At 36.4% G+C, this 24,763-nt stretch overlaps 1 protein-coding gene across 3 annotated transcripts in view; it reads right to left on the reverse strand.

Moving 5' to 3' along the window:
• Positions 1-24,763, reverse strand: part of TENM1 (teneurin transmembrane protein 1) — an 801,721-nt gene that overhangs the window by 552,526 nt on the left and 224,432 nt on the right. For all 3 annotated transcript variants that reach the window (XM_078363019.1, XM_054251187.2, XM_054251185.2), the window contains exon 3: positions 13,261-13,540. In XM_078363019.1, coding sequence (XP_078219145.1) covers positions 13,261-13,477 — 217 coding nt within the window. In that variant the 5' untranslated portion in view covers positions 13,478-13,540. The remainder of the gene's footprint in view (positions 1-13,260; positions 13,541-24,763) is intronic.

Below are 24,763 nucleotides of genomic sequence, written 5' to 3' on the forward strand. Positions count from 1 at the left end.
CCTTGTGATTCAGTTTTAAGTGCTATGAACTTTGGTTCGAAACCTGAGCAATAAAAGCTGCGTAATTGTTTTCCTTTTATAGTTCCCATGTTTTAAAGCTATATCTTAGCAAAGGTGCAAGTGTTTTACCAAAAGAATGACTATGAGAAGTCTGTTTACACTGTTAAAAAGGCAACTTTCTGAAGACACTCTTGTTGAATTTGTGTGTCATGTAAGATTATAACTTCAACTGTGACAGCCTTCACAGTATTCTTATGAAGGCACAATTCTAACAACATAGGCTCCAGACTTTATATTGAAATGTACATTTCAATCCCACAGTACGTAAATACATGCAAATAAAAGTTTCAAATATGCATTTTAAATCATCCTATTAGTACCGTGCAACCACAATTAACGAAAAAAACCCCACAAAATAACAAGCAGCCTTGTTTAATCGGAATATCTACATTCCCATGTACTCCGGTAGTTGGCATTGATAAGAATGAGACCAATATCGAAAATACAAAGCCATCTCCAAGCTTTTAGGCTCTCTTTATTTCTGAATTGAGGCAATTTTTCAATGGCTTCTATATCTAGAGTCTAGTGCAATTAAACTGGAAGCAACTGACCAGAATAACATCATTCTGTGCACACACACAAGGTTCTAAACAAATTCCACAACCAAATGCAATTCTACCAACCAAGGCATGGTCAAAAGAAGATGCATGTATTTTAGAAAGCCTTTAGCCAATACATTTTAGACTAACTCTTGTTAACTGCAAAGGGTTAGGAAAACTTGGACTTCAGTGGTGTAATTATTTTATCTAAACTTACTTTTTATGTTATGACAAAATAACATTTACTAAAACTACCACATACTTTTATATGAAAAGTTAAAATATATATCTATAACATTTAACATGACAAATATTCTAATTTGAGCCTCTTTCCAAGTTAATTTACAAAAAAGTGCTGTTATACATTTAATAAATGTATAACATTGAACAAATATAATTCATTTGTTCAACATATATCTATTGAGGATCTATTATGTGCCAAATACTGTTCCAAGCTCTAAAGTAAATCCTAAAAACATGGTGGCAGAACAATGGTACAGCCAGCCCACTTGTACTTTTAAGTTGAATTGATCAGGTATGTTCCCTGGTCCATTGACCAAATGCTTTGGTACCGCCAATCATAATGCAGCTTAGAAAGAACACACTGACTAAACGTCTTGCCTGTGTGATATGGTTAGAATGCTTCAGAAATCAGCTTGACTCTTCTATTCAATAGGTAGTCTGAAGGAAACCACTGAGAAACATATAGCTTGCCAATCACTAACACTTGACAAGCACGCCTGAGGCTTAGAGTATGTGGAATGGTAGGCTGCAGGAGAAAAAGGAGCATACGTGTCCGTGTATGAATGATAGTTGCTACTCCATATAACGTCTCTTCTGTTTTGCCTCTCCATTATTACAAATTAGTACATCTTGCTTAAGAAAATGAAATCAATAGAAAAAAATTGGAGAAGAATCCCTTTACAAATTGATCCACCTCATCGTTCCTTATGTATGGTGTATGTGTATCTGATTACTAAATATATTACATCAATATGTATATGCATACAAATAAAACATATGATATGATGCTGCATTTCTTGTGATTATCTCATTTATCGAAACCACAGATTACTTTTTTCCAGTTAGTGAAGGTAATTTTGACCATATTTATTGATTAATTTGAGACACATTAGCATTCAGCCTGGTTGCATGTCAACGTGATAATTTTTTAAGTGTTCTTGAAACGTTGGACTTGAACCATTAATGAGAAGACATAATTGAACTTTAGTAGTGAAGCCTTATAAATATCTCAGTTGAAGTTTGAGAAGTAAATCAAAACTCAAAGCTTGAAATTTCATGAAAGTTTTGGGCGTGTCCTTATTAATTTGTTTTTGGCTTTGAACTTATTTCTAACTGCTTTCTTCCATGACATAAAAGACACAAAGGGTCATTTCTTCAGTTACATTCTAGAGTAATAAAATTAAATACTTCATGTGTCAAAAGGATGATTGGCACCAAAATAGCACTCCATATGGTTCAGTTTACACTGGCGGGACAGAAGAATTTTCATCTTTTGGTATAAAGGCTTCAAATGAGATTATTGTCAAGGTTCCAAGGGATTCAAGGTTTATCTTCAGTCACCTCTAGACCCTTTCAGAATTATAATGAGAATAAAAGTGCTGAAAATAAATAGAACTTATTTGTATATGGAACCAAGTCTGCATCACAGATGACCAAAAAAGCAGTTTTCTGATAGGATGATTTCCCGACTCTACATGTTGGCATACCTCATGGCTATGCCTTTGCAATATTTAAAACTGCTTCTGACCGTTAATATCGAATACTGCTACATTTCAAAATGCCATTTCTGAATCTTCCTCAAATCCTTGTAATAAAAGAGAAGCAGCATGTAATTTGGATACAGTTCCAATCAATCCTGTGAACTGAAACCCTCCGAGGTTCCCTGTCATCTGTTGAATCAAATCCATGCTTTTTCACTTCACCCTTCAGGTTTAGCAACCGATTCCTTCTATATTTCACTAACCTTCCTTTTTCATCATTCTTGAACAGCCCTTCTACTTCAGCCACGTTATCTATTGTGTTTCTCATTCAGATTATTTGACCCTTGTCTCTGCCTCTTTGTGTTAATTATATAATAAATGGGTCCTAAAGTGTTAAAGGGAAAAAAACAGACAAAGTTTTGTCCCAGTCTTCACGGTCCCATGAATACGTATCCCCATTGATCCTGCCCATTAGCTGAAGCAATTTAAAAGGAGGAACAAAACTATGTACTCAAAATAAGCAGTTGCTTTGTTTCCCAGGGGATAGTCATCTATGTGACACTTGGCCAGGGAGTCAGTCTTTTCCTTCTGATATTATGTAGATCCTCAGAAGAAATACACAATTCCATTTAGTAAAGAGTTATTTAAGAAGAAAACACTGGAATCAATTATCTTACTATGGTACAGATGTTAATCTAGATTTAGGAAGAAGCATTAAAGGGTTGAACATAGCATTGAGCAAAGTGGGCTCAGAGATAGACCATAGAAATGGAATGAATGTGCAGAGGCAAAAGCTATTTTCAGACTGAGATCAAAAGGTCGTGCAGCCTCAGAAGCAGCAAGACAAAAGAATGGAGAAACTGACCTAGCTACAGAATGTCCACCAAGAGACGTGATGGTCAAAGGTAAAATTACATCTGTGTAATATGTATGTAGTTAGCTGTAATTGTATATTGATTCATAAAGTTAATTCAAGAATATATATCACAAACTATTGAAATCAAATTTAGCCCTTCTAGGTGACCCTTCCATTTGGTAATAAATTGGTATCTAGGAAGTGATGGACTGGTCACTAGCTGTGGTTACCTATAGTCCTAGCTAACTGATGAAGGGGAAAGAGGGAGTTTTACAGAAATGATGATCTTCAAAAAGATGCTTGTAGGTGCAACATCTACACTGCATCACCATAAACCTTTCTCCTCCATTTCTCCACTTTTCTGGATCCTTTTCCTTCTCCAATACAGGGTTCCAAACTTACCTGTACAATATATATACATTTGCACTTATCCGCATAACTTGTAAAATAATTTATATAAGGTATGGGTTGTATAAATGTTTATATAAGGAAATATTATCTCTCCTGTTAGAAACAAAACCCAGACCATCTGTGGATTTGGCACTAAGTGGAAAATTTCCTAGTTGATGGTGATGGCAGTAAATCAACATGACATAATGGCAAGGGAAGGTGAAATTTAGGGGCAGAGTTTACTGTTTGGTTGTCTCTCACCACCATGATAATTATCTGTACATCATGGGGTCGCAATAAGGACTAAATAAAAAATATATCCAAGTTCAGTTAGCAGAGTACCTGGCACACAGTGGTCAACAATATTTATTGTCATTAATGTTCCCACATCTCCATCTTCAGTTTCTTCTTACCTGCGCTCTAGATAGGCATGTGCAATTCTGTTTTGGCCTAGTCAAAAACTCTTGTTACTCATCTGAAGCCTTTGACTTGCTTCACACTTTTAACCTTGCCTCTTATTTTTCTTGGACGAGACCATCAAGGCATAAATTACTTTAACTTCTTACCACTACATTTTGTAATTTATGTCCTATCTTAGAGCATGCAGTGATCATTCCCCTTTTAAAGCCTTTCCTTCTGAGATCCAGAAACATTCTCCAATTGAGCCTTATGACAATAAATATATCTACATTCACTTGCGCTCACTCTTCAAATCCTTGTGAGTTGGCATCTTTCTTTGATATTATTGAAACTGCTTATGTTGAGGCAGTGAATCCCTATCTTGGATGCGTATTGGCATCCCCAAGGAGACTTCTTTTCCAATGCTTGAGTCCCACCCACTGGAAACTGTGATTTAATTGGTCTGGGGAACAGTTTTGGAACTGAGATTTGTAAAACTCCCAAGGTGATTTTAATGTCCAGTCAAAGTGGACAATCTCTAGTCTAAAGTCAGCAATGACCTTCTAAACGGCCTGTTTTACTGTCTTTATTTGACAATATTAACCACATTTTCCTGCTGAAAAGTCTCCTCCTTTGGCTTATATGATAACCCATTCCTTTCGGTTCTTCTATGATATATCAAGACCACTTTGTTGCTTCTGCCCACTATTTTAAATTCAATGTTTCTCAGGGTATCATAATTGGCTCACTTTATTTCTGACCGTATGTGTTTTCACTGGTAATCTTTTTTACTCCCATAGTTTTAGAATAGAACCACCTATTTCTATTTCTGTGAAAAATGACATTGGGATTTTGATAGGCATTACATTGAATCAATTGATCACTTTGGGTAATATGAACATTTTAGCAATATTGTATGTCTCCAAATACATGCATAACCACATTACCCCCCCACACACATAGTGACACCATTTCTTTAAATTTGAAATCTAAATTTAGAGCTGTCTATCTGTCCATATTATTTATGACAGTGGGCTCTAATTTTAGACTGCCTGGGTTCCAATCCTATTTCTATCACTTACTACCTCTGTAATATTGGGCAAGTTACTTAGCATCTCTGTGCTTATTTTATCATTGTAAAATGGGTATATTAATGATCCCAACTTCACAGCATTGCTGGGAAGATTAAATAACATAATTTATTTAAAGTGCCTTTCTTACAATCTGGTGCTGAATAAATGCTAGATATTTCTCTCATAATCAATGTCACCATGCCCTTGGCAGAATACACTGCAAGGATCTAGCTTCTTGACCTCCATGGTACTTTATATATACCACTATTATCACACCAATCATACTGCATCCCTATTACCTATTGACATGTACCTTCCCAATGGTACTCTAAATTTCTTGAGAGCAAAGACTGCTTCTTATTCACCTATAATCTTCAGAGTGTAACACAGAACTTTGCACAGATAAGCAGACCACAGTTTAGAAATATGTTTTGTCCTTTGACAACTCTAATTGATTGACAATTCTTGGGTGAAATGCTGTGTTGAAAGGGATGTGAGGATGGAGTTGGTCTCAACAATGGAAAGAGCATCACAATTAATTAGGGATGTCTTCCATGGGAGAAGTAGAGGAAGCAGTGGCACAAGTGTCATGGACATTCCATTCGAGTTTTAGATGCTGTGTAACTAAATGCTTATTGAATAAATTTTCATGTCACTAGTGTTACTAACTAATAACACTGGTGAGCCAACTGGAGCTATTGTTAAATAACCTGGCTAATTTCTCTTGTAGTCTAAATTCTTTCAGAGCAGTCATTATAGATTTTATGCTAGAAACTTGTGACAACTAGAAGCATAACATTCTCACAGCAGAAAATTCAATAAATGTGATCAAATTCTGCTGAAATTTTCATTTTATAGGTCTTGCTAGATTAATATTATACCTGCCATCTGTGATCTTTGCCATGTAAATACAGATCCTGAGATTGAATCCTTCATGGTTTTTGTAGAAACTGATCTCTAAACCGTCTACATATAAGCAAACAATCATTTAAGCTATTGCTAAATGCTTGATCTAAAAACAGAGAAATGCGCTTTTCAAATTTTGGCTTCTGTCTACTCCTTGAATACACAGGTGGCAGAGCTGCTTAAGCATTTTCTGCTGTGGGATGAAGTGGCTCATCAAACTGGGGCAAAAAGAGAGAAAATCATAGTCATTAGGGTACATTTATTTCAAGATTGACTTCATTTACGTAGCCCAGTACATGGCACATAGTTTATATTAAATGAATGCTGATGCATAAGTATATAAATAAACAAACGGATGGATGAATGGATGGATGGATAGATGATAGATAAACTTTCCTTCCACATAATCTTGGCAAATAAAAATTGGCAGTCTTGGCTAGGTGTGCTGGCTCAGGCCTGTAATCCCAGCACTTTAGGAGGCTGAGCCGGGCGGATCACTTGAGATCAGGAGTTCAAAATCAGCCTGGCCAACATGGTGAAACCCTGTCTCTATTAAAAATACAAAAATTAGCTAGGTGTGGTGGCACACACCTGTAATCCCAGCTACTCAGGAGGCTGAGGCAGGAGAATCAGTAACCCAGGAGGCGGAGGTTGCAGTGAGCTGAGATCACACCACTGCACTCCAGCCTGGGCGACAGAGCAAGAATCCATTTCAAAAAAAAAAAAAAAAAAAGGCAGTTTTAAATTTTTTCCACCAGATGGCAATAACGAGAGATATGAGTTTAGGTTGTAATCTTGAAGAGAAAAACAACCAACCAACCAACCAAAAAAAACTGTATCTGGAGAAAAAGACGCACCAAAAGAAAAGATTTAGATGACACAAATGAAATGTTTATGTCATCTGTAATACCCTAGGAGTCTATCATGTTGTGAGATTTGTAGCAGGTCCTCAACATACCTCCTTTTTAAGCATGGGTGACTTCTCATTCATAATTACTTTATAGTAAAATGGGAATATTCAAAAACATATCTATATAAAATTATTGGCCAATTCTCATAACTAAAATTATTACCCTTGGTGTATATATTCATACATTTATATTTTCATTTTTAATACTAATTTCTTAGTTAATTGATGCCTCCCTTGGATGTGAGGTTGCTTGGGAAGAATAGCTAGCCTGTGTGCCTCTAGGAAATCTATCCCTGCTATCCAACCTGCCAAAAGTCATATAAAATAAGCCTCCCTAGGCTTATTTCATTCATCCTGTTAGCAAAAAATCATAAATAATACTGTATTACTGTCCATTCTCTAATTTAAAAGCTTTTGGAAAAATCAGTTTTAGAGTCTAGCACTCCATGTATACATGGAGTAGGCCACTGCTGATTTGGAAAATAAAGATAATATGAACGTATTTTCAGATGGTATAGAGTATTTTATCTTATCAATTCTTCTCAAAACAAGTCTTCAGTTGGATAAAGCATTAAGTTCCCTAAAAAGTAGAATAAGCAGACTCAGGAATATTTCATGGTAAATTATATAGCATACCATCTGCCGTTTTCTAATGATAACCAGAATGAAAAGGCGTTTAACATCTTTATAAATGCTTGGTCACTGGAGGCTGGTAAGGTTGTTGGGGAAGAAAATGAAGGGAAACTAACATTTTTTTGAATTCCTAAAGATCATGACTCTCGTGATGGCAATCAATACTTATCACAACCTCCTGACATAGGTATGAAAGACGGTGTGGTATAGTGAAGAATGGGAGCTTTAGAGCCATAGACTTGATTTCTGATCTTAACTCTCACCACTCCTTTAGCTATGCAACCTCTGGCAAATTGTTTCTCTCCAAGCCTCAGCTATCTCATCTGTAAACTGGGGATAATAGCACATACCTTATCAGGTGTTTATGAAGAGTGAATGTAAAGCACCTTGCAGAGTGCTAGAATAGAATAGGAACAATTCAAAATGTATTATTATTATTGTGATGATAATGATGATGATGAAGTTAATTTTGCAGAAGAGAAAACAGGTTCATAGCTGAAACATCTTTCTTAAGGTTACAGAGCTAGTAAACTTAAAAGGTGAATCAGCAACCAACAGAATGGGAAAAAATTTTTGCAGTTTACCCATCTGACAAAGGGCTCATATCCAGAATTTACAAAGAACTCAAACAGATTTACAGGAAAAAAACAAACAAGCCCATTCAAAAATGGGCAAAGGATATGAACAGACACTTTACAAAAGAAGACATACATGAGGCCAACAAACATATGAAAAAATGCTCATCGTCACTGGTCATTAGAGAGATGTAAATCAAAACCACATTGAGATACCATCTCATGCCAGTTAGAATGGCGATCATTAAAAAATTTGGAGACAACAGATGCTGGAGAGGATGTGGAGAAAGAGGAACACTTTTACACTGTTGGTGGGAGTGTAAATTAGTTCAACCATTGTGGAAGACAGTGTGGCGATTCCTCAAGGCCTTAGAAATAGAAATTCCATTTGACCCAGCAATCCCATTACTGGGTATATATCCAAAGGACTATAAATCGTTCTACTATAAGGACACATGCACACGAATGTTCATTGCAGCACTGTTTACAATAGCAAAGACCTGGAACCAACCCAAATGCCCATGGATGATAGACTGGACTGGGAAAATGTGGCACATATACACCATGGAATATTATGCAGCAATAAAAAATGATGAGTTCATGTCCTTTGTAGGGACGTGGATGAATCTGGAAAACATCATTCTCAGCAAACTGACACAAGAACAGAAAATGAAATACCGCATATTCTCACTCATAGGCAGGTGATGAAAAATGAGGACACATGGACACAGGGAAGGGAGTACTACACACTTGGGTCTATTGGGGGGAATAGGGGAGGGACAGTGGTGGGGGGGGGAGCAGGGGAGGGATAGCCTGGGGAAAAAAGCCTAATGTGGGTGAAGGGGAGGAAGGCAGCAAAACACACTACCATGTGTGTACCTATGCAACTATCTTGCATGTTCTGCACATGTACCCCAAAACCTAAAATGCAATAAAAAATCAACCAAAAAACAAAAACAAACAAACAAACAAAAAGGCATCTAGTACCGTATCTGGCACCACAGCAGGTGCCTAATCAACATTTTGTTTGCATTCATCCTTCCTGATCTAAAACTCAACGCTTTTTTGAGATCTTATTCCTTTAAAATAATGGGTTAGGCTCAGCTTTACCTTGATTGGTGCAAGATGCAACCACTGACATATATCTGCAAAAATTAAAGACATTTTCTCTGACTCATAGATAGTAATACATGGACTAAGACAACAAAGAGAATTCCAGATCTTACAAAAAGATGATAATTGGGTCCACCATTTTGCCTAACATAGGACAAGTCATTTCTCCTTCAAAGAGCTACATATTTTCCCTCCTAGGTGTCTCTACAGATCGGCAGTCAGTAGCAGATGAGACCTGTTTCAGACTTTTAGCTCCCGGATCTGTATATTTTATTTTATATAAGTCAGTGTACTGAAGGATGGTGCTAGCTAAAAATATGAATTGGTTCAAAATGTGTTTATGTCAGTTCATGGATGATAGATTCAGGTTTTTGTCCTTGGCCTTTTTCTAGTCTCAACCTTCTACATGCTCTCCCTGGGTAATCTCATCCATCCCCAGGCATCTCTACTCTGAGACACTGATGAGCTCAAATCTACTTATAACGATAGCCCAGATCTGTTCTGAATCCTAGACACACATTTCCAATCACTGATGGGAAAAGCCACCTGAATGTCATACCAGCATCTTAAACTTAACATGTCTAAAAAGAAACTCATCTTCTTTCTTTCCAAACCTGCTCCTCCTACTGTGTTCCTTCTCTTGGTAAATTAATCACTATCCTCTCTGTTTCCCAAACTTAAAACTTTAGAGTCATCCATGACTCAGTTATTTCTTTCAACATCAACCAGTAATCAATTATAAAGTTCTATCAATTTGAAGACACTTACATCTCTTGAACGTGTCTTTTCATCTCTACAGACATTGTTTAGACCTCTAACATCATTCTTTGCTCTGGCCTAATTCAGTGGCCTCACAGATTTTTCTCCCTGTATTCAGTTATTCCCAACTGCAATCAATCTTCTACACTGCTGCCTACACTTCTACAATTCTCTTGTATATACTTCTTATCCTAAAAACTGTAACCCATCATGAAATTCTCCACCAATTAAAACCTTTCTTTTTCAACGCTTAAAGGAAATTTTAAAAATTTCCTACATTGGGCACACGAGATGTCACAATCTCGCCCCAACATACCTTGCTCTCATCTTCTTCAGAGTTTTATACTTTGCACTTGCTTATCTGCTCTCAAGAAATGTCTTTTTGATAAACTTTTATTCAAATTTTAACTTAGGTCAAATATCACCTTTCTATGTACCCTAATTCCTCTAAAGAAGTTAATTGATTCATTCTGTGTACTTCCACAACACCTTTTTTATGTATAAAAGCACTTCATACATTTAATTGCAATAACATATTTTGAGTGTCTATTTTCTCCACTGCACTGTAAGTTTCCTGCAAGCAGTCATCTCCATCCTCAGCACTGGCTTCAAGGTCTGACACTTATTAATGACTAAATAAAAGCTTACTGAATAAAAATCATCCATCGAAAGGAAGTTAGAATGACATCATGGAGACAAACTCCCCTTACCCCAAATTCCTTTTGATGAAACTGCACAGAGCCAAAATCTGAGGCTGGCCAGCTCTTTATACTGACTCAGCATAAAATTGCTTATGTTTTCAGAACTGTCACCAGAATGTATTCTTATTTCTACTCACTCAACCTCTCTGCATCCTAAAACCACAACCCATAAATCACAATTGTAAATTCATCTTCTATAAAGATAAACCTATGGATAAATATTTTAATGAGAACTATGCATTTCCTAAAGCCAAAAACATTTCCACAGGAAATCATTTCCCAATTGTCAGGAAGAGGAAAATTATTTTAGAACAAATTTTACATGATATTAACTGAAAAAAATTGGAAAGATTAAAATGAATTCCTTGAAAAGAAAGATATAAAACTTTTACCAATTATGTTAAGAGATACAAATGAGTAATATAGTTAACATCACAAATATGTAATAATTATTTAAGTGTTAGCATGAATTTTGGCTTAATTGAATGTTGTTTTTAAAATGAAAGATTCAAGTACTAATTACAGTGTACTGTAGTTTTCATCTGTAATCATTTCATTTGACATGGCAATATTTAAAGAGTAGTTTTCAATGCATGATAAGCACTTATGTTTCAGTTGATAGCAACTAATTCCTTAAATGAAACAATTATAAAGCACATATTATATGCAAAGTTTTATAGAAAATAGAGATCTACCAAGAAACCATGATCCCCATGTTCATTGAGTACACAATCTAGAAAAATATATACAATCATAGTAAGACGTAAAAAGAGGCCGAGCGTGGTGGCTCATGCCTGTAATTCCAGTACTTAGGGAGACGGAGGCAGGTGAATCACATGAGGCCAGGAGTTTGAGACCAGCCTGACCAACTTGGTGAAACTCCATCTCTATTAAAAATACAAAAAAAATTAGCCAGGCATGGTGGCCTGAACCTGTAATCCTAGCTATTCAGGAGGCCAAGGCAAGAAAATCACTTGAACCCAGGAAGCAGAGTTTGCAGTAAGCCAATATCATGCCACTGCACTTCAGCCTGGGTGACAGAGTGAGACTCTGTCTCAACAAAAAAGGGGGGTGGTGTAAAAAGAATGTATTCTTAAAGTTCATGGAGGAAGATCACCGAAACAGTGAAATAGTGATGATATTGGGGGTGATGGTACAGCAAGGATTCAGTGGAAAAGGATGCTTGTAAGCTAGGCCTTGAAAGATGGTTGGGTATGAAGAAAGAGAGATTGCAGAGAATTGTATTCCAAGAAAGATTTAACAGCACAGCAAAAAGATTGAAAAGGGACGGAGTGAGATCCAGGTAGACCAGTTAAGAAACAAAAAACAATCTAGGTAAGATGTAATGAGAGTAATGATCATGGGAATGGAGAGGAGAAATGGATTTGAGAGATGTAGACATTAACTCTGCTGGATGAGGAAAGTGATTAGATACAGAAAGTATGTGTGGTTGACTGGGAGAATGGGAGCATCATTACAGATATAGGTGATACAAGGAAGATGAGTGGGATTAGGAGTGTTAAAATGATTGCTTTCACTTTAAATAGATTGGTTTAGAAGTGCTAGTGTATCATTCATTTGGAAATGCTGGGGAGCTTAACTGAAAATTTAGGACTAGAGTTTAGAAAGGAGGTTAGTTCTGAAGATAAATATTTAAAGTCACTCAAATAGATATGATCATTGAAGCCATCTGAGTAAAAAAGATTTCGGAGGGTTGGAGCAATAATTTTCAATCTTGAGCAGGAATTGGAATCCCCTGGGTTTTCTTAACCCACAAATGGGTCCCACCCCTAGGGTTTTTGACTCAATATGTCTACAGTGGGGCTTGAGAATTTACATTCTAAAAAACGTTCTCCGGTTTTGCTGTTGCTGCTTATCAAGTCCACACTTGGAGAACCGAGATAATTAAGTCCATTATTTTTATCTCAGCATTATTCATATAAAAAACTTGTGCCAATGTCAATATTTTCTACATCATTAAAATAGTGCCTAACACAGCTTACCTATCAATTGAAACAGAAAATCATATTTCTACTTGCTCTTTTTTTGGTTAGAAACTGTCTTGTCAATCCATAATTGAGAAACTAAGGCTGCCTAAAGAACATGCTCCAAAATATGGCTATTGTAAGAAGGGTTCTAAAAAATTCTCACTTTCCTTTCAGACTGGGCTGCACAATGTTTCTACATTCTGGTGATAGACTGTTTGGAACCCTGTTTGGTGGTCTCCACTAACCTGCTAGCTTTGTCAGCAGCCAAATATTTATTTGAGACTGTTGTCCCATATAAGCAATGGCTTGAAAAGCACTTAGCTGTTTACTTTTCATCTTATGATAAATTATTTATCCTTCAGTCTGTAAATGACTATTTGTAGGATTAGACAAATTTTGAATGCTCTGATAAGAGGACTGCAGCATCCAAATTCATGCATAATCCGTAAAAAGCACGTGTAACCTACAATCTCAGCTGGGCTGGCATATGAAATAGATTCTCCAAGCATATGTAAGCAGTGCGAATTATTAACCAGTTAACATCAGCAAATTTATTTTTGAAACAAAAGTTTACACACATAAGCATTCTCTAATGAGAAATAATAATCATTATAAATATCTAATACAAACATACCTTGAGTAGATTGTTCTACTTCATTCCTCTTTCTACTCTGGCTATTGTAATTCATCCTCAGCTCTTGGTTATACTCCTGCAGAGTTTCCCTGGAGTTGTATGACTGTCTTGGTTTTCTTCCATCTTCACTCTCATCGGAAGAACTGGTGTAAGCTAGATCCATTTCATGCTTTACTTTTGATAGAGGCTGGTAGGGTTTGCAGTCAGTTTGCTCCATCTCTGATTAAGCAAGACCAGTGTCATGAAAAAAGGATGAGGAAGTCCTTTAATGCAAGCAGTTCTGGAAGAGAAAGGGAAAAACACAAGCCTTCTTAGATTTGTCCTTTTGTGAGGAAATGCATCTGGCAGATTCACAATTGGTCTTGATAATACTATCAAAGGAGCGAAGTAAAAGACAAACTAGATGACATGAAGCTAGCCGGAGGCAATAATAACACTGTTACATGCATACATTGTCAGGCATTAAGGATTAAGCTGGAGGTTGCAGCATCAGAAAATACTCAAGGTAAAAGAGAGCCAGCCTTCAAAAATATTTGTATTGGAATGCAAATAAAGGACAGCGTTATTGTACGGCGTGTGCGTGTTTTTAATGTTAAAATCAGTGGTTAGATTAAAAAACATTATCGGATTTGAAAGTGGTGAGGAGTACAAAGATTAACCCAGCACATCCCACATTTGAAAGGAAAACTGGTAAGAGAACTACATTCAGAAAGAACACATTCTTGCCTCTTGTTTAATATTACATTTAAGACTGGGGCTCTGAGGAAGGGAAGGATTCTGAGTGAGAGAGCTCAGAAAATAAAGTGTCCTTGAGGGGGACTGAGCTCTTTGTGCTCATATTGTGGCTTTTGAGCCTCAGGCCTGCAGAGCATTTTTAATGAGTTAGGTGGTGGTAAATTTTTGTTCTTCATAGTACTGAGAGGACGTAAACAACACTTCTGGTGAGTATACTGGTATAGGAACAGCAGGATCTAAATCGGTTTTAGAAATAGCAATTTTAAACTTCATGATAAATCACTGAAAGAACCCCCTTTCCCCACAGAATGCTGAGCTAGATGCTACTAAAGGTCTTAGGGCCAGTAGACACATTAACTGCTCTACTTAGCACAGAGAGTTTTGAGAAGACCAAGCGCCATCTGAGCTGTCAAAGTCCTCCGTAAAGTTAAAAGCCCTGTAAAAGTGTCCTTATTTTCATTCTTTACATTATTTTATCATCCCCATTTCAGTCCACTGCTGCAGCTTTGCAACTTGGTCTTTTCATACAATGTTTAAAAATCTAGTTTGAAACCAATTAACTTTATGGTCTTATTTCGCAGTGAAATTGACTCCTTTATTTTTCTTCAGCTCTTCACCATGTGTATTTTCAAAGAAATCTATAGACATCTAAATGGTGGCTCTTTTATTATGTGCACCAGCTCATATTTTGGAATTCCTGTTGCACTTACGGCAAGCACATAGAACACAGAAATCATTTTAAAAGGCTTATAGCTTTTCAAAGCATGATGCAGGCTGATTTTTTAAAAAGGCTTATACATTTGACTGATATGTTTTAAATGGTTCATATTGTTTTGTAGTATGAACAAAGTTTCACAAGTCAAGGTCTTCTTTCCCTAATCAAATGTTAAGGTCTTGGAGGCAGGATATGAGTCTTACATCTCTTTATATTCCCCAAACCACTAAGCGTTACTCTAGGCACACACATAGTAGAAACTATTTAACTCCTGAACCTACAAACTGTCTTTGGAGACATGTAGCTTGGTTTGAACTAATAAGAGATGAGCATGCTTAAAGAGAAAGCAGACACACACACACACACATACACACGATTCAACAACAGTCTAATCTCATGCCAGTGTATTGGCTTCATATACTGTCTATACATGGGTCTTTCCCCCGAGCCACAACTTTGAATATCCAACTGCCTACTCAATATCTGTACTTGGTTATCTAAAAGATATGTCAAACATAATATGTTCAAAAGTGAGCTCCTAATTCCTACCCCTTCCCAAACCTAATCCTTTCATAGCATTCTTTATATTGGTATTAACAGATGGCCACAAGGCTCTTCTGTTTGCTCAGGCCAAAGAATCTGAAGTCATTCTTGACTCCTGTCTTTCACATCCCACATGTAATCCATCAGTAAATCCTATTGGTCCTACCTTTGAAATATATCCAGAAGCCAACCAGATCTCTTCAATTTCCCACTACCACATCAGTTCAAGCTATCATATACCTTCTGGATTATTGCAATTGTTTCCTAATTGGTCTCCTTCTTACAGCACTGCCCTCCACACTGCACCCAGAATAAAACTTTTACAATTTAAGTTATATCACGTCTCTCCTTTGCTGAGAAGCAGCAATGATATAATATTCCTCAAAGTAAAAGCCAAAAACTTTATAATGGCGTACAAGGTACGTCCAAGGTGTACCTCTTTCTATTCTAAGCCCCCCAAACTCATTTTTGCATTATCTTAGCTCATGGAACCTAGCTGCACTAACCCTCTTGCTGTTTGTGAAAACCTCCTGCATATGTGTGCCTCACAGCCTTTGCAACCTCCTATCAAAAAATACCAAAAAGTGGTATGTCTCATCTTTCTTCTTGTCTTTCAAAGAACTTATTACCAAATTACACAGTATATATTTTACTTATTCATTTATCATTTGCCATCTGTCTCTGCCCACTAAAACATAAACTTCATGAAGGGAGGCATTTTTATCTCTTCTATTCATTGCTATGTCATTCAGAATAAACACAGTGCCTTGCATATTGTAGATACCTGGTCAATACATGTTGAATGAATAAACAAACAATTGTTGAAAACTCCCAAGAGGGGCTCTGCCCCTGAGGAACTCACAGCTTAATATACGCAGTAAGTAAACAACTCTACTACAAAGCAGAAAGAAGTGGCTCTTGCACACAAAAAAGACAAATACAGTAATGTCTGAGAACTAAAGATGAAGATATTGGAAAAGGATAGCACTTGATTCAGCTAGCTGTCACCACAACCACTGAAATTCCACTGAGTATCTATAAGGCCAGTTTTAATCTCTTTATTCCTAGGTTTCCATGACATGATCTTCAGAAGGTGCTATGGAAACCTAAGAAGAAAGGTGGACGGTTGTCTGAGTTTGCTACAAACAGTGCAAAATGAGAACTGTATCAATAGCAGGCTTCCAGAGGTGTAGTTTTGCAGCCAAGGATTAGGCTTTCACCCAGAAAAGGAGGCATCTATAAAATTCACCTAACATCAAAACAGGTCTTTCCTTTCTACAAATGCCACAGCTTCCCCGGTCCATCCCATATGCAGCCACGTCTCTTCTTTTCATGGAACACTGATGATTCACACAGCTTTAATCTAGCCCTGAGAGCTTTCTTAAGCTATGTATGTCTATGTCAAATATAAAGTGGGCATCTTTACTTAAAGGTCCCTTGGCATGGCTAGTCAGTATTTCCTCCCTCTCAACATTCGTTCATCTTCTCAAACTTCCCCATCTCTGTTAATGGCCACATTAGTAGTTCAAGTCAGAAACCTAGAACTGACTACTCCTCCATCTACACAAGCATCTAACTCATTGCTAGGTTGCACTGCAATCTCCAGCTCTCTCATCCTTTCCATCCCAGTTGCCACTACTTTAGCTCAGTCCCTCATCAGTTCTGCCTGAACTGTAGACTTTCCTTCCCCTATACCCTTCCTGCTCCAACCCAACCTCCATACTGCCACTAGGGTCATCATCAGAATGATCAAGGTAAAGTTCTTCGGTGGCTGTGAGAGCTGAACTATAAAAGAAATGTATTCGTGGACAAGATACTGGAAACAACAGGGGAAAATAAATTTGACAAGGGTACTTGCATTATAAAAATATACAAAGATAGTCTCAAATTTTTAAGCTGTGTAAGAATATGAAATATTCAAAGTAGAGTTTAGGTAAATAAAAATGGTTGCTGAGTGGAAGAAAATGTATATACAGGAACTTTGAAAACCTTGCTCAGTTTTCCTCTTAATGTAAAACAACAGCAAAAAAAAAATCTATTAATGAAAATACCAAAATAAAATTAAAAGGTAAAAATAATTCATCTAACTTCATTTCAACCAACACATACAGTTCTTTGTTCACTGAAGAATGAGAGTTTAACAAGTCAGCGTGGAGAACTATTTCCCACATAGGGCCATTGACAATGAAAAAATAGCAATCAAAGAGTATAACTAAAGAGAAGTTAATAAAATACTTTCTAATATAAAGATTCATGGATATTATTTTATCTTCTAAAGTGCACTTTCCATCTCTTTACTTGCTCTTTCAATCAAGACTTTGGTTTGCTCTGATCAGAATCAACATACTCGGGGTATGGCCAGAATAACACTCCCTCTTCAGCTTCAGCTTATTATGAATGTACACTCATCTGAATGCCACTCAAACCTAACAATTTAAATTTAAAAATGAAAAATTCACTTCGAATGCTGAACATTGTGTTTCGGCAAATATGATTTATTATGTTAAAATCATCCTTATTTTTATGTATGGAAACCTAGACATTCTCTTTTCCCTCTATTACATTTATTTGTAACTGGGGGGGGAGGGAGAGAGGGAGAGAGGGAGAGAGAGAGAGAGAGAGAGAGAGAGAGAGAGAGAGACTTTCTATAGCCATTATGAAACACTTTTAAATTTCTAATCATAGCTATTCATAGTCATGAATTGGGTAGGAATGTCATATCTATTCAAGAATATTGATTGTCCTTGGAAGCAATATTCCTTTAAATCACAAAAGTGGTATAAACCAAGAGAAAATAATCCTTTCCTGTTCCTTGACCCTCAATGATAACTTTTTGTCTTAAAATTTCTATCAGTGGATCCAGGTGACAAGGAAATCTTTCCAGGTCTCTTGAAGCATATGATATGGAGGTATACACAATTCTGTGTGCCGAGAGCTGTGAAATAATAATTGTGATATTTGTCAAAGGCTTGAGAAACAGCTTGAATTCACTAATAAATAGCTCATTTTTTTCCAAAATAAACAGGTAGAAAACATTAAGAAAAAGATTAATATTTTAAATCCAACAATGGTTGAAAGTGTAATAATCCTGAAAGAATGTTGTTCCAAATACTCTATGGTAAAGGATAGGCTTTTTTGTACTTAATTGACTTTTTCATCCAGTGCCCACCATGGCATCCTGAAGGTCCACAGTCAAGCAAATTTTATTTAGAGATGATGATGATACTGTCAAATCACAGGAAAAGCAAATATACATATAATGCTATTCACATCCAAACAATATCATTTCTCTATTATTTTGATAATGATAAGCTCTAAGACAAAGCAAATGCGTACGGAAAACACATGCTGCTATGGAACAGAGTGCAAAACAAAGATGTCAATTATCTTTTCTACTGCAGAAGATGCCTTCAGACAGTCCACAAAGCATGAATTCAATTGTCACCACCTGTGGCTTGCTCTTGTGCTTTAAATTCTCTACTTGCTAATAAGACAAACTCTAAGTGACTTTAGAAGAGAGCCATGGTGGAGACTTACATTCATTTATTTAGTCACTGTAAGGCTAGGGAGAGACAACTTAGTATGTGGAAATCATTGACCTTCAACTGGCAGAATTACCACAATAAAAGTAACAGCAGCAGCAGCTGTAGCAGCTAACTCATAAAGTAGTTATCAGGTGCCAGGTGCTATATTAGTGCTTTTCATACTTTAACTCATTTAATTCTTATAGCACCCTGTGAGGTAGGTACTGTTTTTAATCCCCATTTTGCAGATAAAGAAAACCAAGGAACAGAGAAGTTAAGTTACTTGCCAAGGTCCCACATGTAGTAAATGGAGGGACTGAGATTCCAATTCTTACAGTTTGTTTCCAATGGCCCCACTCTTAACCACTCGTCTACATTGCTTTTCAGAACATGTGGTAGAATGACCTTAGGAAAATCACCCCCCCTCTCTGAGTATTGTTTCTCTAAATGTAAAATAAGGAGATTGGATTATCTCAAAGAACTCTTCCAACTCTAAAATTCTACAATTGTATATGAAATTGAATGAAAGTTTAGATTGATTTGCAAAAAACAAGATGATGAGTATGAGGGCCATGTTTACATTATTTATCATTCTTCCTTCTCTTCCCTTCCTTCTTTTCTCCTCCTCTCTCTCTTCTTAGCCCTCTCATACACACTCTGATCTACTATAGGGTAGCTGCACTAAAATATTGTTTTGAATCCGTGGGCATGAGTATATATCTATGCACTGGGGATAACCTTTCTTCCACTATCCTTTTATTTTCTTCCATTTCTCATTCTTAATCACATACACTGCCCTCTCAAAATGGGAACCTGTTCCTTATTTACCCTCAGAAAATAGAGTCTGGTCCTACTCATAGCAGCTGCTTTTAGTTTGGAACTTCCACGAAATAATCCCACTCCACCTTAGAAAACTAAATTAAAGGATACATAGAGCATTGCCTAAGGATACCAGGCCTTCGTAGCACAACAGATAGAGGAAATGAGGCCACACAGTGCCTGGGGAATAGCTAGCAAAGGAGGCTAGTACTCTTTGGAATTATTACAATAATTTTTCTTCATTTAGAACCTATTACATTAATGCAGATTGACTCATTCAGAAAACACTGGATTTAGGAAGCTCTTAAAAGAAAGGTGAAATTCTGACTGATTATTCTCTTACCTGTCTTTTCTTTTTTTCTTTTTTGAGGTGGAGTTTTGCTCTTGTTGCCCAGGCTGGAGTGCAGTGGCACAATCTCAGCTAATGGCAACCTCTGCCTCCTGGCTTCAAGTGATTCTCCTGCCTCAGAATCCCGAGTAGCTGGGACTACAGGCATGTGCCACCATGCCTGGCTAGTTTTGCATTTTTTAGTAGAGACAGGGTTTCTCCATGTTGGTCAGGCTGGTCTCAAACTTCTGACCTCAGGTGATCTGCCCGCCTCAACCTGGGATTACAGGCATGAGCCACCATGTTCTCTGTTTTTCTAAGGAAGCACTTAAGTAGTGAACTGCTGTGGGTGTGAGAACATGAAAGCTATAAAAGTACATAATCACCTAGTCTCCCCCATAATCCTACCAGCCTGTAAGAGTGACTGCTATCATTCTGGTCCATTTCCCTCCAGTCATAATATGCACACAAATTTTTTTATGTTGCTTCCTTCACTCTAGATGATTTTCTGCATGTTTCTACACAATATCTATAACAATCATTTGTAATCGCTGTGTGAAGTGAAGGCACCATAATTTACATATGCATTCCCCAATTGTTGGATATTTACACTCCTCCCTCACCATTTGCAAGTACTATAAGTGAAGCCATATAAAGACACCATGAACATCTTCAATTTTTAAAATTATTTCCTTAGGGTGAATTCCAAGAAGTTGAATTAATGAGCCAAAAGGTTTGAACATTTTTGTGGCTTTAGGGGATTGTAATGATTTACACTGCCATTAGCAATGTGTGGGAACGCTCTCTTCTTTCATTGTACCCTTGCAAGCTTTGAGTATTATTTTTAATGTCTATTTAAAATAAGTAAATTAATGGTGCCTTCTTTTAGTTTGCATTTCCTTGATTATTAGTGAGGCTGAATATTTTTTCTGTACGTGTTTGCTAGTTGTATTTCCTTGCTTATTAACTGTCCTATATTTATGGGGCTTTTGCACATTTAGTTATTGAGAACCCCTGTGTGTTAAAAAAATTAAATTGTATTGATGCCATAAGACAAATACATTAACCTTTTATCCATAGTATTGGCTAAAACCATCTTTCACAATCTGTTGTTTGCCATTTTCATTTTTGTTCTTTTTTTTGATGAATGTTACTCCAAAAGGAAAACATGGTCACCAACTGGACATAAACAAGTTGCTTTAGAAAAATATGACAAAACTTGATAAAACCAAGAGTTTTTCCAAAAACAATTCATTAGTCTAATTATTCAGTGGCTACTTGATTGATTTCATTTAGTTAGTCACAAAATGAATTAAAGTTTGATTGAATTCTAACGGTGAAAAAGAATAGATCAGTTTGCGTGTGATGACCGCTTACATAAGCATATAAAGCCTAGAGCACTAGTCTGATTTTGCCATATAATTGGTCAGTTCTTTTGGTGTCACATGGATACAACCACAACATTTTAGTAAAGAAGGAGAGAAATAAATCACCACTTTTTAGGAGGTAGGCTGAGAATTTTATGTACTGAATATGGAACTTCTTCTCTAGAAAACAATGGCTTTCAGAGTAGACTGCTTTTGTGGGACATAGATATTCTATTATATCAAAGAGATAACATTCAAGGGTTGAACTGAAATTCTGTTTACTGCTATTTTAGTTTGTTTTGTGTTGCTATAACAGAATACCTGTGATGGGGTAATTTATAAAGAAAAGAGATTTATTTCTTACAGTCCTGGATGCTGGAAAGTCCAGGTCAAGGGGTCACAACTAGTCAGGGCTTTCTTTCTGTGTCAATTCATGGTGGGAGGTGGAAAAGCAAGAAAGCACAAGAGAGCAAGAAGGAGTCAAACTTGCTTTTACAATAGACCCACTGTCTTGATAATGAACATGCTCTCCTGATAATGGCATTAATCCATTGATGGCAGCAGAGCCCTGATGACCTAATCACCTGCTAAAGGTCCCACCTGTCAACACTGTTGCACTGGACATTAAGTTTCCAACCCATAAACTTTGGGGGACACATCCAAACCATAACAATGGCATTAGTTTACATGTATTTGTTTAATCTACCTGTTGTATTAACATTTTAAAAATCTTACAATGGAAGGATCAAAGGTCCATCCCACAAAAATATTCCTTCAAAATTGTTTTGACTTAGTTGCAAAGACACCTGCAGTTGATATCCTTGAGGTGCTTTGAAAAGCCATATTAAAAGAGAAAAATGGAAGTTGCTTAATTCTACAACTAAATAGGGATGATCTCATATCTCTTTTTGTAGATTCTTGATTTTTCTAAATAGATGTGACTTTATTTTTCTCATATTTTGTTAAAGCCTCAAAACTTTTTATAGACACCAATGCTGAGACAAGTGGAGAGGGTGAAGAATTAGTGAATGGAAAAGTTGGTGTTGTCACTGAGCTCCATAAAGAAACTCTAATGCAAATTATTTTGAAGGCTTACTCTCATTTAGTATTCACCATTGCTGCGAAGGGAATCTTGACTACAAATCTACCCCATAGATACCACACACATAGATCTGAACAAAATTCTCAGGGACTGGCATTTTATATATATATATATATATATATATATATATACACAAATGATATATATATATATACACATAAATGATATATATATATATATAATGATTTTGAAGATTTATAGAGTATTTCACATGATCCCATTAGATAAATGGCAATGGCTTTGTGCCTTCCAAAATGAGGGCCCAGGGACTCTGATTCATGTCTCAAATTCATTGGAGCAGAAATTTTTTTGTAACTGTGTAAATACCTAGCATATTCCTATCCCTTAGTAATTTGCAAATGATATACAATTCTGAGTTGCAGTAATACTTATCTCCATCACATCCTCTCTTTTGAAACTCCAACACCTTCTAAAGTAATTTCAAATTATCTCTTTCTTATTACTTCTCAATATCCTTTGTTGTGGATTATGTAGATCACCTAAACACTTCATATAGGAAACAATCTTCAAGGAAATTGAAGGTAACTCGATGTATAAAATCTTTTTTACTCTTTAGAGAAGAACAATAGCTGCTTATTTCCACAAATAAACAATCATATTCAATTCATTTTTCTACAATGAAATCCACTGGGGTTTTGTAAATTTTATAGTAATTTTAGCATTAAAGTACTTATGCAAAATGCAGTATCAAATTTAATACGCTATCTTGAAAAGTAATAGGCTTTAAATATGGTATTATACAACCAAAGATATGACTTTCTTCTATAGTTTCCGAATAGCACATATTAATCACAGCTTTCCACTACCATTCATCTTCAGCAGTAACTAGTGAAATCAGCACAGTATCTGTAACCTCCTTAAATTTCATGTATTACAACTGGAAGCAGTAGCATTGCCACTGCTTACTACTGGAGACTCATTTTCAATTATGCTAATGATTAGACTGATAAGGAGCTAATCACATTAACATAACACATTCAACAAAGATACAGACCCTTTAGTGACTTAATTGCAGAGGTGGATTCAGGGGTTAACAATGATTGTCGGGATTCGTCACAAATATTTTGCTGCAGTGGGCAAATCATAACTATGCCAAAGGCAGCAGACTATATTAGAAAAATCCATATATAGGAGTGCTAAAAGGAGGCTCTAGACCCAACTTTATGACAAAATAGTGTGCCTTTATTTCATATCTATAAAGTGAGGTAAATACCTAATATCATTATCCGTATGAATCTCACAGGGTTGTCACGGCTAGCACATGAGAATAATTAGACTGAACATTTAAAAAAATACAAGTAGCAGAGGAAAGCTTCTGATATAAGTTCAAGTTGTCAGCTTTCTTAAATTCTACTACAAATAATAATTATTAATATTATTTAATACTATACTTAGTTAATATTAATAATACTAATTATTATTTTATCAGAATTAAAAGGACTAGAAAGAAGATACAGTTACTCTTTTAAGGAACTTTCATCTATAATCACATTTAATCCTCAAAAATTTTATGATGAGATATGTTTCCTCATTTTACAGATGAGGAAACAGAAGCACAGAGAAGTTAAGTAATTTCACCAAGATCACACAGCTAGTGGAGCTAGAATTCAGATCCAAAAAGTCTGGCTCCAGAGCCTGTACCCTTAATTTCTTTGCTATATGGCAGTCACAGGATCTCTGAATTAAGGCTCAAAGCAAGCTGCTGGAATCAGTGTAGGAAACTCAGGTAAGATTTTCAGGTGCAGCATGGAAAGAGACTAAGAAGACTTTAGATCCTACAGAGCATCTGAAAAAGTATTTGGCCTTGCTTCTGCAACCAAGAAAATAAGCTTGTTGGACAAGGATGGCATAATGAGATAACGAGGCCCAGAAAAAAGGGAGTCTACATCCAGTTTCATTCATAGTGTCCTATGATCCTAAGATGCTATGAATGAAACTAGAAAAACTGTGAACACAACGTTGTTCTGCAAGGTTATTAGGTGTCAGTCTATAACACAATTTCTCCCACCTACCATATTTCTCACTTACTACATAAGCAGATGAAAGAGGGCTAGAATTGACTTGGTGTTGTTGGGTCAATGTGTAATCAGTTTGATACAGATCTCTGTACCATTGCAGGCCACAAGCAGGAAATTTGCTGACTTCCTCAGCCTCCCTACCAGTAAACACTCAGGAATAACAGCACAGATGGAACTTTAATTTTCTCCTTTGCGATTCCCTCTTCTAATATCCAAATTTTCACATTCACCTATGTGCAGTAATACAATGTAATTGCAAACGGGTTGCTGCCATACAGAGTAGGGTTGGCATAATGCAGCAGAAAGGGCACTGAACTTGGACTCAGGAAGT

This window comes from Callithrix jacchus, chromosome X (assembly GCF_049354715.1).
Source record: "Callithrix jacchus isolate 240 chromosome X, calJac240_pri, whole genome shotgun sequence".
NCBI classification, from domain to species: Eukaryota; Metazoa; Chordata; class Mammalia; order Primates; family Cebidae; genus Callithrix; species Callithrix jacchus.